This window comes from Chelonia mydas, chromosome 14 (assembly GCF_015237465.2).
Source record: "Chelonia mydas isolate rCheMyd1 chromosome 14, rCheMyd1.pri.v2, whole genome shotgun sequence".
In the NCBI taxonomy this organism is placed as follows: domain Eukaryota; kingdom Metazoa; phylum Chordata; order Testudines; family Cheloniidae; genus Chelonia; species Chelonia mydas.
This window is the reverse complement of record NC_051254.2, coordinates 33628262-33644455: the sequence shown is the minus strand read 5'-3', so window position 1 is coordinate 33644455 and position 16194 is coordinate 33628262. Positions and strand designations below refer to the sequence as shown.

Here is a 16194-nt window from a genome sequence, read left to right as displayed (position 1 = left end):
TTTTCTAAGAAGGCCTCAGTATCATCGCCTGAATTGTAGGTGGGGAACTTCCTGGGATGTGAAGCGGTACCTGTGGAAGGATTGCTATTCTACTGAGCCTTTTACTTCTCCATCTCCAGTGCATGCTTCCTCTCTTTTTCCTTTTCCTCCATTTCTTTTTCCCTTGCCTCCATAGCAATCCTGTGGGCAGCTCCCTTTCCTCCTCAGCATGCTTCCATTCTTTTTCCTTTGTCTCCACAGCTCTCCTGTGGGCAGCCTCTTTGACTTTTTCTGTTTTGGGCTTTGTCATGTTTGCCTCTCTGTTTTTAACTAACTTTACACCCGAGATTTAGAAATAAAACAAACAAAAAACTTGGCTTGTAAAATTTTGCTGTGCTGTAACCAGATACCTATGTTCTCTGATAGTGATTGTCAGCCTACAGAAAAATCCTTAAAAAAAACCCTAACACCTTTGTCTCCAGGCAAATAGACAGAAAACCCCTTAGTTGCTCTTAGGTAAAAAAAAAAAAACTTCTTCAGGTCTGTGAAGAATTGTGAATTTCCCTGCAGGAGGTTAACTACCCTGCCTTTAGTAGAGAAAACTCTAGCTCACAAAAGACAATTCTCTTTTGTCTCTGCTCTGGCCCCCAAGCAGAGACAAAAAAGACTCTAACTGCTTTTAGCTGAAAACCTGCTTTCCAGCAGCCCAAAGGAAAATTTCCTTTTTAAAATCTGTGCTTCTTGTTCAAAAAATCTCAAATTGATCTCAAAATGATTTCAAGTTAATCCCACTGCTCTGTCACCATGTCAAGGTGGGATTAACTCTGAATTCTAGGGTACAGATGTGGGGACTTGCATGAAAAAAACCCTAAGTTTATTTTTACCAGCTTAGGTTAAAACTTCCCCAAGGTACAAACTATTTTACCTTTTGCCCTTGGACTTTATTGCTGCCACCACCAAGCATCTAATAAATATATAACAGGGAAAGAGCCCTCTTGGAAACGTTCCCCCCACACACACACACCAAATCCTCCCAAACCCTACACCCCCTTTCCTGGGGAAGGCTTGATAAAAATCCTCACCAATTTGCATAGGTGAACACAGACCCAATGGTCTCACCCTTACAACATGTTGCCACCTAGATCATTTTGTCTTTTTGTAACTTAAGGTTTTGCCTAGAGGGATTCTTACAGCAGCCAAAGTGGAAGGGCAAGAAAGGCTATAACACTGCTCCTGGTGAAGTGTCCAGAGGTCACTGCTGGGGCCTGGTTGTTTGCATCCGGCCTGTGTGAGCACAGTAAAGGTGGTTGGTTTGCAGAGGGCTATGCTGGCAATAAGCACAATTTAAGAGGTGGCAGATTTCCCAGGTTTATGTCCCCACATATGCTGCACCAGGAGTTAGTATTTTTATTCTCCAAACATTTATTTGGACAAAAATGGCTTTTTTACAGATATAAAAATCGGTTAAAATTTTGTCTCCACTCTGCCTAGTACCCAGTTAAAAACTCCATGATGGAAACATAGTTTTCCCTCCCTGGTCTTTCCACTAAAATGGACAACACTGAGTGCTTAGATTTTAATTGGGACTTTTCAACTTAATTTTAATGGGGGATGATTGCTGAAATCACCCAGGCAGCTTTCAAAACCTCAGGCTATGTTATTATCTCAGAGTCTCTGCATGTTTTTTGTGAAAGCCACATTTACTGACTGCTTTGCTCAAGGCTTCCTTGATGTCTGTGTTTCTCAGGCTGTAGACGAGGGGGTTTACCAGGGGAGGCAGGACCGTGTAGCAAAGAGAGACCACTTTGTTCAGATCTCTCAGTGTATCATGTTTCTGTAGCAGGTACACAATCATTATGGTTCCATAGAAAATTGTCACCACAATGAGGTGAGAGGAGCAGGTGGAAAAGGCCTTTTGCCTCCCAGTGATGGAAGGGATTCTCAGGATGGTGGCGATGATGCACACGTAGGACGTCAGGGTTAGTAGGAATGGAGGCAGGGTGAATACAGAGACTAATATGAAATCCAGCAATATGACCAGGTGTGTGTCTCTGCAGGAGAGCTCTATCAGTGGGATGGGATCACAATAGAAATAGTCAATTTCATTTGGGCCACAGAATATTAACTGTGATAGGAATAAGACAAAGATGGTAAGAGCCAAAACACCATTTAACCAGGAGCCAGCAGCCAACTGGAGGCAAAACCTGGTATTCATAAGAGTTGAATAATGCAGGGGTTTACATATCGCTAAATACCGATCATAAGACATAGCTGCTAGGAGACAGCATTCCGTACCTGCCAGAGACCCAAAGAAATACAGTTGTGTGATGCAGCCACTGACTGAGATGGTTCTGTCCCCAGTCAGGAGACTGGCCAGCATCTGGGGCAGGATGGTTGTGGTGTAGCTGGTCTCCAGGCAGGACAAATTACCCAGGAAGAAGTACATGGGGGTATGAAGGTGCTGAGGAGCCACAATGAGCACCACGATGAGGGTGTTCCCGGACACGGTTGCCATGTAGATCACTAGGAATATCAGGAAGAGAAGAATTTGTAGGTCAGGGAGCTCCCTGAATCCCAGGAGTAAGAATTCTGTGATGGCCATTTGCTTTCTCCAGTCTGCCATGGGTTGAATCTAGGAACAATAAACCTGTGTGATTGAATCAGAAGGACATGGAGTTAAAAGTTAATCAAACCTTGTGAGTTAATTCCATAAATATTCAGAAACTCCCCTTCCTCTCCTGGTTAAAGGCTGAAATGTTAAGACTAAATGTAGATTTCAGAGCAAAGTGCCAGGAGTGGAAACAGGGTGGAAACAGGTCACTATTCCTTTTGCGGGGGGAGGGATAGCTCAGTGGTTTGAACATTGACCTGCTAAACCCTGGGTTCTGAGTTCAATCCTTGAGGGGGCCATTTAGGGATCTGGGGCAAAAATTTAAAGAAAAGTAGATGATTTAGTTGGGGATTGGTACTGCTTTGAGCAGGGGGTTGGACTAGATGACCTCCTGAGGTCCCTTCAACCCTGGTATTCTATGAGTCTCAGTCTGAGGACAGAACTTCACTCTGATGGGGAAGAGGGTGGTCTACATGGATACCAATGACTGCTATAACAGCCCGTTTCTCTGGTAGCCAATTACTGATAGAGAAATGATCTGTTCTGTCATATCAAATCCCATCTAGTGACATACCAGAGCTTAACAATGATATTTAAATGCTGTATTTCACTTCTGACAATGGCCAGAATCATGCCGTGCCTTAGGAGTCAAGATCAATTAATACATCAACTGAAATCTTGTAGTGAGATCTCCAATGCAGTCTAGTGTCCTTAGGCACCAATCTTGTGTTATAATTAATGGAAATAAATCTAACAATATATCCTGGTATATTCAGCCTTTCAGTTCCCTGTAGGAAAAGGAACAATTTTCACCCCCTCACAAGAGATCAGTTTCGCATAATTTATGAAATGAAGTAAATTCTCGCTTAGTTCCTGTGGTGGTGATGGTGACGTGGTGAGGGACTGGCAATGTCTTTTCTGTTTCCTGACATTAGCTATGTAGCAGTAAAAAAATACAGCTCTTTGGAGGGTGCATCTTAGGAAGGGGTAAAACCAGGCTTAACTGGGGAGTGACTTTCCACATCCATAATGAATGTGGGATGATAATACAGGAGCAAGAAAGGCACTGGGGTGGTGGGGGTGGGGGAGATGCTGTCCCTGAACTCAGAGTCTAGAAACAATCTGGCATGTGTGATCCGGGTGGTGATCTAGCACCACTCGCCACCCTATTGAAAAGTCATGGAAGACCAGAGACATTCCAGAAGACTGGAAAAGGGAAAACATAGTGCCCATCTTTAAAAAGGGAAATAAGGACAACCCGGGGAATTACAGACCAGTCAGCTTAACTTCTGTACCCGGAAAGGTAATGGAGCAAATAATTAAGCAATCAATTTGCAAACACCTAGAAGACAATGAGGTGATAAGTAACAGTCAGCATGGATTTGTCAAGAACAAATCATGTCAAACCAACCTGATAGCTTTCTTTGACAGGGTAACAAGCCTTGTAGATGGGGGGAAGTGGTAGATGTGGTATATCTTGGCTTCAGTAAGGCTTTTGATGCAGTCTCTCATGACCTTCTCATAAACAAACTAGGGAAATACAATCTAGATGGAGCTACTATAAGGTGGGTGCATAACTGGTTGGAAAACCATTCCCAGAGAGTAGTTATCAGTAAGTTCACAGTCATGGTGGAAGGGCATAACGAGTGGGGTCCTGCAGGTATAGGTCCTGGGTCTGGTTCTGTTCAATATGTTCATCAATGATTTAGATAATGGAATAGAGAGTACACTTATAAAGTTTGCGGATGATACCAAACTGAGAGGGTTTGCAAGTGCTTTGGAAGATAAAATTAAAATTCAAAATGATCTGGACAAACTGGAGAAATGATCTGAAGTAAATAGGATGAAATTCAATAAGGACAAATGCAAAGTACTCCACTTAAGAAAGAACAATCAGTTGTACACATACAAAATGGGAAATAACTGCCTAGGAAGGAGTACTGCAGAAAGAGATCTGGGGGTCATAGTGGATCACAAGCTAAATATGAGTCAACAGTGTAAGACTGTTGCAAAAAAAGCAAACATAATTCTGTGATATATTAGCAGGAGTGTTGTAAGCAAGACACGAGAAATAATTCTTCCGCTCTACTCCGTGCTGATTAGGCCTCAAATGGAGTATTGTGTCAGGTTCTGGGTGCCACATTTCAGGAAAGATGTGAACAAACTGGAGAAAGTCCAGAGAAGAGCAAGAAAAATGATTAACAGTCTAGAAAGCATGAACTATGAGGGAAGATTGAAAAAATTGGGTTTGTTTAGTCTGGAGAAGAGAAGACTGAGAGGGGACATAAGAGTTTTCAAGTACATAAAAGGTTGCTAGAAGGAGGAGGGAGAAAAATTGTTCTTCTTAACCTCTGAGGATAGGACAAGAAGCAATGGGCTTAAATTGCAGCAAGGGTGGTTTAGGTTGGACATTAGGAAAAACTTCCTAACTGTCAGGGTGGTTAAGCACTGGAATAAATTGCCTAGGGAGGTTGTGGAATCCCCATCATTGGAGATTTTTAAGAGCAGGTTGGACAAGCACCTGTCAGGGATGGTGTACATAATACTTAGTCCTGCCTTGAGTGCAGGGGAATGGACTAGATGACCTCTTGAGGTCCCTTCCAGTTCTGTGATTCTATGATTGGGGCTCACACTGAGCTGGATCTTCAGCTGGTGTAAATCAAAGTAGCTTCATTTGTGTCAGTGGGGCAGATCCTCCACTTTGGACCTGTCACAAGACATGGATCTCATGCTCCATCTCTGTGAAATTGTGCTATGAATGCTGACTGGCACTGCAGTGGGAAAGTGAGGTTAAAACTGTTAATATTCACCTGTAGAAGAGCTCTGTGTTGCTCAAACGCTTCTCTCGTTCACCACCAGAAGTTGGTCCAATAAAAGATATTACCTCACCCACCTTGATCCTCTAATATTCACAAATCACATTCATGCCCCTGTTTGGAAGGTGGTATAGAAATGCAGTCAGGAAGATGGTGCTCACCTGAAACCACAGGACAGCCCAAGCTTGAAGTGATGAGCTCTTGTTTCTCAGGGTTCAGTGGCCAGGACTCAGGATCCTCAGCTGAGGTTCTTGTCACTCCTCTTTCTGCAGAAACTCGGAGATGGTAGAATGGGGAACTTCTGTTTTCCCTGCCCCTTACTCCAAGAACAAGGGGACATACAACAAAATTTAAAGGTGGGCAACTTAAATCTAGAAAATGAAATTCTTGTTAACCCAATGTGTAAGTAAACTGTGGCACTCACTGTGATGCTGGCAGACCAAGTGCTAGCTCATGCCAAGGTCCCCCCTGTCTCAGTAGGACACTAACTGGTACACAGCTGGAATCAGTCTGGCTCCCTTCTCGGTTAATATTGATAAAATGGGTACTAGAATTATATGGAAGTGTTTAATGTTTGACTCTGAATGCTTGTCAGTTGCTGCCTGCATTAATCTCCCCTGCAATGTCTGTTCCATATCGTAATTTAACATTTGAGTGGTTGTAGTGAGCTTCAGTGAGTATGAATCACCACACAGGAGAGGGACGATAATGAGTGTGAAGAGTTGCTCTTCCACAGACATTAAGCCTCTCCTGAAAAAGGAGACCCATCAGTACCAGATGGAGTGACCAGATGGCACGTGTGAAAGATCAGGACAGGGGATGTGGGGTGGGGAGGGGTAACAGACACTTATATAAGACAAAGCCCCAAATAATGGGACTGTCCCTATAAAATCGGGACATCTGGTCACCCTAATACCGGGTGGACTATGGGTGGATATTGCAACTGGAAACTCCTGACAACTAGATTGAGAAACCATCAACAAAAGGACTAGAGACTCTTATTGTTCTGCTCTCCTCCCGATGAAGATGAGTCATGCAAATGGATTGAGTTTGCAACTCAGAGCAGATGGCAGGAGGGGGATAAAAACCTCAAACAAAAGGAACTAGGGATCTCTGTGCTGCTTGCACACTTGGGGCAGGGGGTTTCTAGGCATTAGCAAGAGATCCCCAGCTGCTTAGCCTGGGATAGCCCTAAAGGTCAAATACAGCTTGCTGCTGAGAGAAGCCTGTATCACCTTTTGAAACCTAAGACTGACTCATTCATGGGTCTGTTTTCTTGCTTTAACCTTGTAAATAACTCTCATTTCCTTTTCCTATTTAATAAATCTTCCTATACAGTAATTCACTATAGCATCGTCTTTGGTGTGAGACCTAAAGTGCAAATGACCTGGGGGAAGTCCGGAGTAACCTGAATATTGCTGTGATTCTTGGCATAAGGGGTTGTGTACCACAGATACGCTCACCTGGGTGGCAGGACAGACCGGTGCAGCCAAGGGGACTGTAGGGGACTCTGTCAAGGCTGTTAAAGTGCCTGAGGAGTTTGCACTCGGTGCAGTTGGTTGGTGAAATCTAAGTTTAGAACTGACAAGCAATGAGGGGGTTTGTGCCCTGCTTTGTAACTGTCTGCCCTGAGTTTGGCACTCACACTCTTGCATCCCCATTGGGAGCATCACACTCATTGCCACAGGAAGTCATTGATATGAAGGACTTAACTAGATTCCAGAAGAGATTGGATGTTCCTGATAGCCATATAAATATCCAGAGTTATCCTCATTAATGGCAACAATAGAGATTGGCTTAACCCCCAAAACATGAGGTTTAATATCCATTCTAAAACTATTCTAGACCAACATGACACATGTGAGGTGAGATTATCCCAGAACTGCTATTGCAGTGTTCTTACATTTGAAACATCTAGTACTGCCCGCTCTTGGAGAAGGATACTGGGCAGGGTGGCCCTTGGGTCTGATCTAATCTGGCAATTCCTATATTACTACGTTCTCCTAAAGTGATACAGAGAAGCCCAAAATTCCAGTTAGTTCAGGAAGCTACTTCTTTGATATTTCAGCTTCTGACAGGCTGTTCCCTGAAAAAAGTCGACCTGGTGCAGATAACACTTTTTTGGTGACAATCGATACAAAGAAATCATTTGAGAGGAGGTTGTCAAACTGTCTATAGGATTGGGACATTAATTCTAATAGGAGATTAGGACACCCAATTCCTAGGTGGCTTTAAAAATCTCAACCATAGCACCTAAGCAATGTCCATATCTTGTTTATTCCCTGGGTTCAGTGGACTCGTGGATTCTCTTGCAACCTGCCTGACTCAGATATAGTGAAGCAGTTTTTATTTACTTTTAACTAAAACCATTTATTCTTCACATACCCTCTCATCCTCCTAATTAAGTTCTTATACTTTATCCACCTAACATGCCATTTTAATGTTCCTTTCTATCAGCTTCACTTAGTTTTAGGGTGACCAGATGTCCTGATTTTATAGGGACAGTCCCAATTTTGGGGGCTTTTTCCTCATATAGGCACCTATTACCCCCAACCCCGTCCCGATTTTTACACTTGCTATCTGGTCACCCTATTTAGTTTTGATTTCCATTATTCTATTCCAGGCTTCACCCTAGTTATCCTGAGCCAGATCCTTAGCTGAGGACCTTTCACAAAACACATATCCCAATTTCCCCATTGTTAAATGGTGCTATTAACATTGACTGGCACTGCTGTGGGACGGTGAGGCTAAAACTGCTAATATTCACAGAGACAAGGTGAGTGAGGTAATATATTTTATTGGACCAACTTCTGTTGGAGAGAGAAAAAGATAAGCTTTTGAGAGCTAGAGAGCTTGTCTCTCTCTCCAACAGAAGTTGATCCAGTAAAAGATATCACCTCACCCACCTTGTCTCTCTAATATCCTGGGACCAACACGGCTACAACAACATTGCAAACAATATTCACACAGCACATTCATGCCCCTGTTTGGAAGATGGTATAGAAACACAATCAGGAAGAGGGTGCTCACCTGTAACCACAGGACAGCTCAAGCTTGGAGTGATGACCTCTTATTTCTCAGGGTTTGGCAGCCAGGACTCGGTTTCCACCACTGAACTACTTGGGTCTCATCATTCAGTAGAAACTGGATCTGCTCAGCAAAGACACCTGCATCTACCTGAATGGATGAGCAGCTGCTGCGATCTGTCTTAGAACATGCTCTTCCCCCTCCATTTACACAGTGCAGAGCCCTCATATTTGTATCCTTCTCCATGGAAGGCTGTGTCTCCCTTGATTCCACCTCTGAAGAGGTTGAGTCTGGGGAATTAGCGCTGTGTTTTCTGTGCAGACAGTACAAACAACTGTCCTGATGCAACCAACCTCCCACTCCCAGAGGAATCGCCTTTCTGCTACTAGCTGTATGAGGTCATTGCTCTGCATGGCTGAAATGTAATGCAGCGACCCTGGAGTACAGGGCCACACAGAGACGGAAACTACTCAGCAATCTTTGCTCATGTCGATTCTCCCATTGCCTTCAGTGGAACAATTGCACAAGAAACAATATGACTCAGGCCTGCCAGATTGGGTGCTGAAGCCACACAGTTTAACAGACACACAGGAAACTGAATGCAAAGTAAATTTAATCCATAGTTTGCAAATGAAAGATTTGGATGGAAGAATCTCTCTCCCATTCACACCCCTAATGGACATATTTCTCCCAAGGAACTTTGATGTTATCAGTAATTACTAATGTTTGTTTATTTAACAATATTCTCACCCTTCTGCTGAGCGGTAGCAGAATTCAGGTCTTGCAGATTGATTTCCCATTGGAAAACCAGTGATGTGGAGTCTGGGTAATTTCTCAGAGTAACTTGTTTGTTTTTACACTATATACACCAGTCCTGGAACAGAGGTGACCACAGACAACATGCTGGAATCCTCCTTTTAGGGATCTCAGCCCACGCATCAGAGGCAGGACTAGCAAGCAAGGACTTTCCCCCACACAATACTTTCAGCCCAGGACACTTAGCCCTGGTTTACACTACAAGTTTAGGTCGAATTTAGCAGCGTTAGATTGATTTAACCCTGCACAACGAAGCCATTTTTGTCAACTTAATGGGCTCTTAAAATCAATTTCTGTACTCCTCCCCGATGAAGGGATTAATGCTGAAATCGACATTGCCGGGTCGAATTTGGGGTAGTGTGGATGCAATTCGATGGTATTAGCTTCCGGGAGCTATCCCAGAGTACTCCATTGTGACCGCTCTGGACAGCACTCTCAACTCTGATGCACTGGCCAGGTAGACAGGAAAAGCTCCACAAACTTTTGAATTTCATTTCCTGTTTGGCCACTGTGGCAAGCTGATCAGCACAGGTAACCATGCGGATCTTATCAGCAGAGGTGACCATGGAATCCCAGAATCGCAAAAGAGCTCCAGCATGGACCGAACGGGAGGTACTGAATCTTATCGCTGTATGGGGAGATGAATCCATGCTATCAGAACTCCGTTCCAAAAGACAAAATGCCAAATATTTGCAAAAATCTCCAAGGGCATGAAGGACAGAGGCTATAACAGGGACCCGTAGCAGTGCCTCATGAAACTTAAGGAGCTCAGGCAAGCCTACCAAAAAATCACAGAGGCAAACGGCCACTTGGGGTCAGAGCCCCAGACATGCTGCTTCTATGTTGAGCTTCATGCAATTCTAGGGGGTGCCCCTACAACTACCCCACACCTGTACGTGGACTCCTGCAAGGGAGTCTCACGCAACAGGGATGAGGATTTTGGGAATGAGGAAGATGATAGCGCACACCAGGCAAGCAGAGAAACCGTTCTCACCGACAGCCAGGAAATGTTTATCACCCTGGAGCCAATACCCTCCCAACCCGAGCTCCCGGACCTTGAAGGTGGAGAAGGCACCTCTGGTGAGTGTACCTTTGTAAATATAATACACAGTTTAAAAGCAAGTATGTTTAATGATTAATTTGCCCTGAAGACTTGGGATGCATTCGCGGCCAGTACAGTTGCTGGAAAAGTCTATTAACGTGTCTGGGGATGGAGTGGAAATCCTCCAGGGACATCTCAATGAAGCTCTCCTGAAGGTACTCCCGAAGCCTTTGCAAAAGGTTTCTGGGGAGGGCAGCCTTATTGCGTCCTCCATGGTAGGACACTTTACCACACCAGGCCAGTAGCACATAGTCTGGAATCATTGTATAAGAAAGCATGGCAGCGTGTGGTCCCGGTGTTTGCTGGCATTCCAGGAACATCCATTCTTTATCTCTCTGTGTTATCCTCAGGAGAGTGATATCATTCATGGTCACCTGGTTGAAATAAGAGAATTGTATTAAGGGGACATTCAGAAGTGGCCATTCCTGCTGGGCTGTTTCCCTGTGGCTGAACAGAAATCTTCCCTATTGTTAGCCATGCAGTGGGGGGAGGGGTGAAGCGATCATCCAAGAGAATTGTGTGGGCGGGTTAGTTGGGTTTGTGCTGCACATTAACCCAAACACATCAGCCCCTCCTTTTAAATGGCCAATGTGTCTTTTTCAATTTTACTCTCCCTTTTTTTCCTCCCACAGCTGCAAATGTTTCAACGCTTCCACTAGCACCTCCATCCCAGAGGCTAGCACAGATAAGAAGGCAAAAAAAAACGCACTTGATGAAATGTTCTCTGAGCTCATGCAGTCCTCCTCCACTGAAAGTGCCCAGCAGAATGTGTGGAGGCAGACAATGTCAGAGTCCAGGAAAGCACAAAATGAACATGAGGACAGGAGGGACACACAAAAGGACAGATGGCGGGAGCAACAGGAGAGGTGGCGTCAGCATGATGAGAGCAGGCAGGAGGCAATGCTGAGGCTATTGGAGGATCAAACTGATATTCTCCGGCGTATGTTTGAGGTGCAGGAAAGGCACAGACTGCCACTGAAGCCCCTGTGTAATCAACCGCCCTCTTCCCCAAGTTCCATAGCCTCCTCACCCAGACGTCCAAGAACACGGGGGGAGGCCCTCCAGGCACCCAACCACTCCACCCCAGAGGACTGCCCAAGCAACAGAAGGTTGGCATTCAATAAGTTTTGAAGTGCAGTGTGGCCTTGTCCTTCCCTTCTCCCCCACCCCTCCTGGGCTATGTTGGCAGTTATCCCCCTATTTGTGTGACGAATTAATAAAGAATGCATGAAATTGAAACAACGACTTTATTGCCTCTGCAAGCGGTGATCGAAGTGGGGAGGGGAGGACGACTGGCTAACAGGGAAGTAGAGTGAACCAAGGGGGCGGGTTTTCATCAAGGAGAAACAAACAGAACTGTCACACCGTAGCCTAGTCAGCCATGAAACTGGTTTTCAAAGCTTCTCTGCTGTGCTATTCTAATCACCCTGGTGTCTGGCTGCGTGTAATCAGCTGCCAGGAGCTTTGCCTCAGCCTCCCACCCAGCCATAAACATCTTCCCCTTACTCTCACAGATATTGTGGAGCACACAGCAGGCAATGGGAATACTGGTTTCGCTGAGATCTAACCGAGTCAGTAAACTGCGCCAGCGTGCTTTTAAACATTCAAATGCACATTCTACCACCATTCTGCACTTGCTCAGCCTATAGTTGAACAGCTTCTGACTACTGTCCAGGGTGCCTATGTATGGCTTCATGAGCCATGGTATTAAGGAGTAGGCTGGGTCCCCAAGGATAACTATAGGCATTTCAACATTCCCAACGGTTATTTTCTGCTCTGGGAATAAAGTACCTTGCTGAAGCTGTTCATACAGACCAGAGTTTCCGAAGATGCGAGCATCATGTACCTTTCCCGGCCATCCCATGTTGATGTTGGTGAAACGTCCCTTGTGATCCACCAGTGCTTGCAGCACCATTGAAAAGTACCCCTTGCGGTTTATGTACTGGCTGCCTTGGTGTGCCAGTGCCAAGACACGGACATGTGTTCCGTCTATCGCCCCACTACAGTTAGGGAATCCCATTGCAGCAAAGCCATCCACTATGACCTGCACATTTCCCAGAGTCACTACCCTTGATAGCAGCAGCTCAGTGATTGCGTTGGCTATTTGGATCACAGCAGCCCCCACAGTAGATTTGCCCACTGCAAATTGGTTCCTGACTGACCGGTAGCTGTCTGGCATTGCAAGCTTCCAGAGGGCAATCGCCACTCGCTTGTGAACTGAGGGCTGCTCTCATCTTGGTATTCTGGTGCTTCAGGGCAGGGGTAAGCAAGTGACAAAGTTCCATGTAAGCGTCCTTATGCATGCGAAAGTTTCGCAGCCATTGGGAATCATCCCAGACCTGCAACACTATGTGGTCCCACCAATCTGTGCTTGTTTCCCAGGCCCAAAATCGGCGTTCCATGGCATGAGCCTGCCACATTGCCACCAGGATGGTCAAATTGCCAGGGCCCGTACTTTGAGAGAAGTCTGTGTCCATGTCCTCATCACTCTCGTCACCGCGCTGCCGTCGCCTCCTCGCCTGCTTTTGTAGGTTCTGGTTCTGCATATACTACCTGATAATGCGCGAGGTGTTTACAATGCTCATAACTGCCATGGTGGTCTGAGCGGACTCAATGCTTGCCATGGTATGGCGTCTGCAGGAGAGCACAGTTGCAGGGGAAGTGGTGGTTGGATGACCAATTTTGCAGACCTACTGCATCATCTGCATGCTTGCCAAGGTATGGCGAGACAAGAGCAGCTGAGCAGAGTTGCAGCGGAAGTGGTCATATAGAGGACCTGTGAGACCACCAGGAGAGCAGAGTGGCAGCAGAAATGGTCATTTGATGACGACGGTTTGCAGCCCTACTACACTGTCTGCTGAAAGCAGTATGGCGCCTGCATGGAAAAAAGGCGTGAAATGATTGTCTGCTGTTGCTTTCACGGAGGGAGGGGGACTGATGACATGTACCCAAAACCACCTGCGACATTGTTTTTGCCCCATCAGGCATTGGGAGCTCAACCTAGAATTCCAATGGGCGGCGGAGACTGCAGGAACTGTGGGATAGCTACCCACAGTGCAACGCTCCGAAAGTTGACGCTAACCTTGGTACTGTGGACACACTCCACCGACTTAATGCACTTAGTGGGGACACACAATCAACTGTATAAAATCGCTTTCTAAAAAATCGACTTCTATAAATTCAACCTAATTTTGTAGTGCAGACATACCCTAAAAGTGAAAGCTGGGTCATCAACAAGTGAGTGGGAGCTGGGCAAGGCAGGGTACTTCTCTGTATGATCTCTCTGACAAATGTAGGTGTGATTCTGTCTAACGGTGTTTGTGGGGGGGATTGTACCTCATCAACCCCTTTGATTCAGGGGTGGGTGGGGACGAGGTATGACCGCACCTCTCTGCGTCTATGTTGATTTTACTACCCTTCTGGTAGTCAGTACTGTGTGGCCTAATAGCTAAAGTCCATATAACTCCACTTGCCCTAGTGGGATAGCATGGCCTAGTGGCCAGAGTCCATAGAGTATGCTCCTAGAGCAGGGTGGCCCAAGGCCAGAGTTCCTCTAAATTCTCTTTCCCTGTGGGATAGCGCGGCCTGGTGGCCGGAGTCCACAGAGTATGCTCCTAAGGCAGTGTGGCCCAATGGCCTGAGTCCATATATTAGGGTAAGAAAGGGGTCGGGAAACTATGTCGTCGAAAGGGAAGGGGGGCTGTGACCCCTGGTGGGGGAGCCCAGGCCCACCCGTCCTCACCGGGCTCTGAGCCAGGGCCCTGCCAGTGGCGGGGTGATCCGCCACTGGGTCAGCAGGGAATCCTACCGCAACACACTGACCTCGCTGTGGTGGGAGGTACCACTCCCTTACCTTTCCTGGGTCACTCCCCACCAGTTCTCCAACAATAGTAGTCCTTGTGGCATCAGGGTCTCCAGGTTCCTTGGCACCCGACACTCCCTAGGGTTCCAATAGCTGTAAGCCTCTGTTCCCGGTTCCTGACTCCTCAGCTCTCCCCTGTAAGGGTGTAGCTGCTCCTGGGCTGGAGCCTCCACTGGGCATTCTTCCTCCTTGGCCGCCCGCCCTGACTGAACAGCCCTGCAGGCTTTTATACTTGACCTCTAGTTGGAGCATGCCCAGCAGAGCCTAGCCTTCCTCTGCTAGGAGGGACAGGTTAACCCTCTCAATCCCAATGCGGGGCCGGTCCACCCTGTCAGACACCCTCCCCTTTAGAACGGTGGTTGGGGTTTCCCCCACCTCGTCCCCCTCCCCACCCTTCCTCTTCTCCCACCCTGGAAAAAAAATCCGCGTTTCCGTGGGCCTTACCTGCCCTATGCAGCACTTGAAAGGAATAGGGCGGGAGGCACAAATACCACCACAAATTTGATCATTTGTCTCTTTCATGTTGTTGATCCAGCGAAGGCGGGCATGATCAGTCACTAAGAAGAAGTGGTTTCCCAATAAGTAGTACTGCCTTGTGTCGACTGCCCACTTAACCACGAGGGCCTCCCATTCTATGGTGGAGTAGTGCGTTTTGCGTGGGAAGAGCTTCCGGATGAGGTACAAAATGGGGTGGTCTTCCCCCTCTATCTCTTGTGACAAGACAGCTCCTATGCCTACTCTGGATGCGTCTGTCTGGAGAACGAAGGGCTTCATAAAGTCAGGTTGGGTCAACACAGACTCCTGGGTCAGTTGTTCTCGGAGTGCGTGAAAAGCGTCCTCACATTCCTTCATCCATTGGACCTTCTGGGGCTGTGTTTTCTTTGTTAGGACCATCAAGGGGGTGGCCAGTGTCGAGAAATTAGGGACAAACTGCCGATAATACCCGCCAATCCTAAGAACTGCCATACCTGTTTTTTGGATTTAGGGGTAGGGTAGTCCCTCAAAGCCTGTACCTTATCCACCATAGGGTGTAATTTCCCTCGCTCTACCGTATAGCCTAAATAAGTCACCGCCCACTGTCCTAAATGGCAATTGGCTGGATTTTCCGTGAGACCTGCGACGCCCAGGGCTTGTAGTATATTGGTTAGGTGCCAAATATGGTCTCCCCAGCTGGAGCTATAAATGACAATGCCATCAATGTATGCTGCAGCGTATAAACTGTGGGGGCTCAGTACCTGGTTTACAAGCCCTTGGAATGTAGCTGCAGCACCATGTAACCCGAAGGACATTACTGTAAATTGAAAAAGGCTGAACGGCATGGGAAAGGCTGACTTCACTCGTGAGGCTGTCAATACCCCTTGGTTAAATCCAGGGTGGACATAAATTCTGCTTGGCCTAGTCTCTCCAGTAACTCATCTACCCGTGGCATGGGGTAGGCATCAAAGCGAGACATGGCGTTCACTTTGTGAAAGTCGATTCAAAACCTCACTGAGCCATTTGGCTTGGGGACCAGCACTATGGGACTCCTCCACTCACTCTTTGATTCGTCCACTACCCCAAAGGTTAACATCGACTCCAACTCCTTCCACACGGTCTCCCACATTTTCTTAGGGAGTAGGCGGTGGTTCTCTCTCACCTTTTGGCCGGGGATGGTGGCAATGTGGTGGCTGATCACCGTTGTTCTTCCCGGTTGAGCGGACAAGACTGTGGGGAAAGCTGCTACTATCTGCCACACCTGTTCTTGCTGGGTAGGGTTGAGTTCTCGGCTAATGGCTCATGGCTACCATGCTTGACTCCTCGTACTCACCGGTTAAGGGCCCAAGTTCATGTTCTGCAAGGTAGGGGGCAATCATAAAACCCTCGCGGTCCTTCCACACCTTCAGCAGGTTTATGTGGTATACTCGGGTGTCCCTTCGTCGCCTGGACAGCTGAATCTCGTAATCAACAGCCCCTACCCACCGGACCACCTTGAATGGCCCCT

The 16194-nt window shown here is 46.7% G+C and overlaps 2 protein-coding genes across 2 annotated transcripts in view; both read right to left on the bottom strand.

Moving 5' to 3' along the window:
* LOC119567660 (olfactory receptor 6N1-like) overlaps positions 1 to 14399 on the bottom strand; it is a 34829-nt gene extending 20430 nt beyond the window's left edge. The window contains exons 1-2 of the mRNA XM_037914450.2: positions 14205 to 14399; positions 5568 to 5726 (exon numbers count right to left, since the gene is read on the bottom strand). The gene's annotated coding sequence lies outside the window, so the exon portion shown is untranslated. The remainder of the gene's footprint in view (positions 1 to 5567; positions 5727 to 14204) is intronic.
* Positions 1640 to 2608, bottom strand: LOC114022590 (olfactory receptor 6N1). Its single transcript, XM_027834785.3, has one exon. It carries the CDS (start codon positions 2600 to 2602, stop codon positions 1640 to 1642), a length of 963 nt encoding a protein of 320 aa, XP_027690586.2. The 5' UTR covers positions 2603 to 2608.
* Positions 14400 to 16194: the final 1795 nt, after the last annotated feature.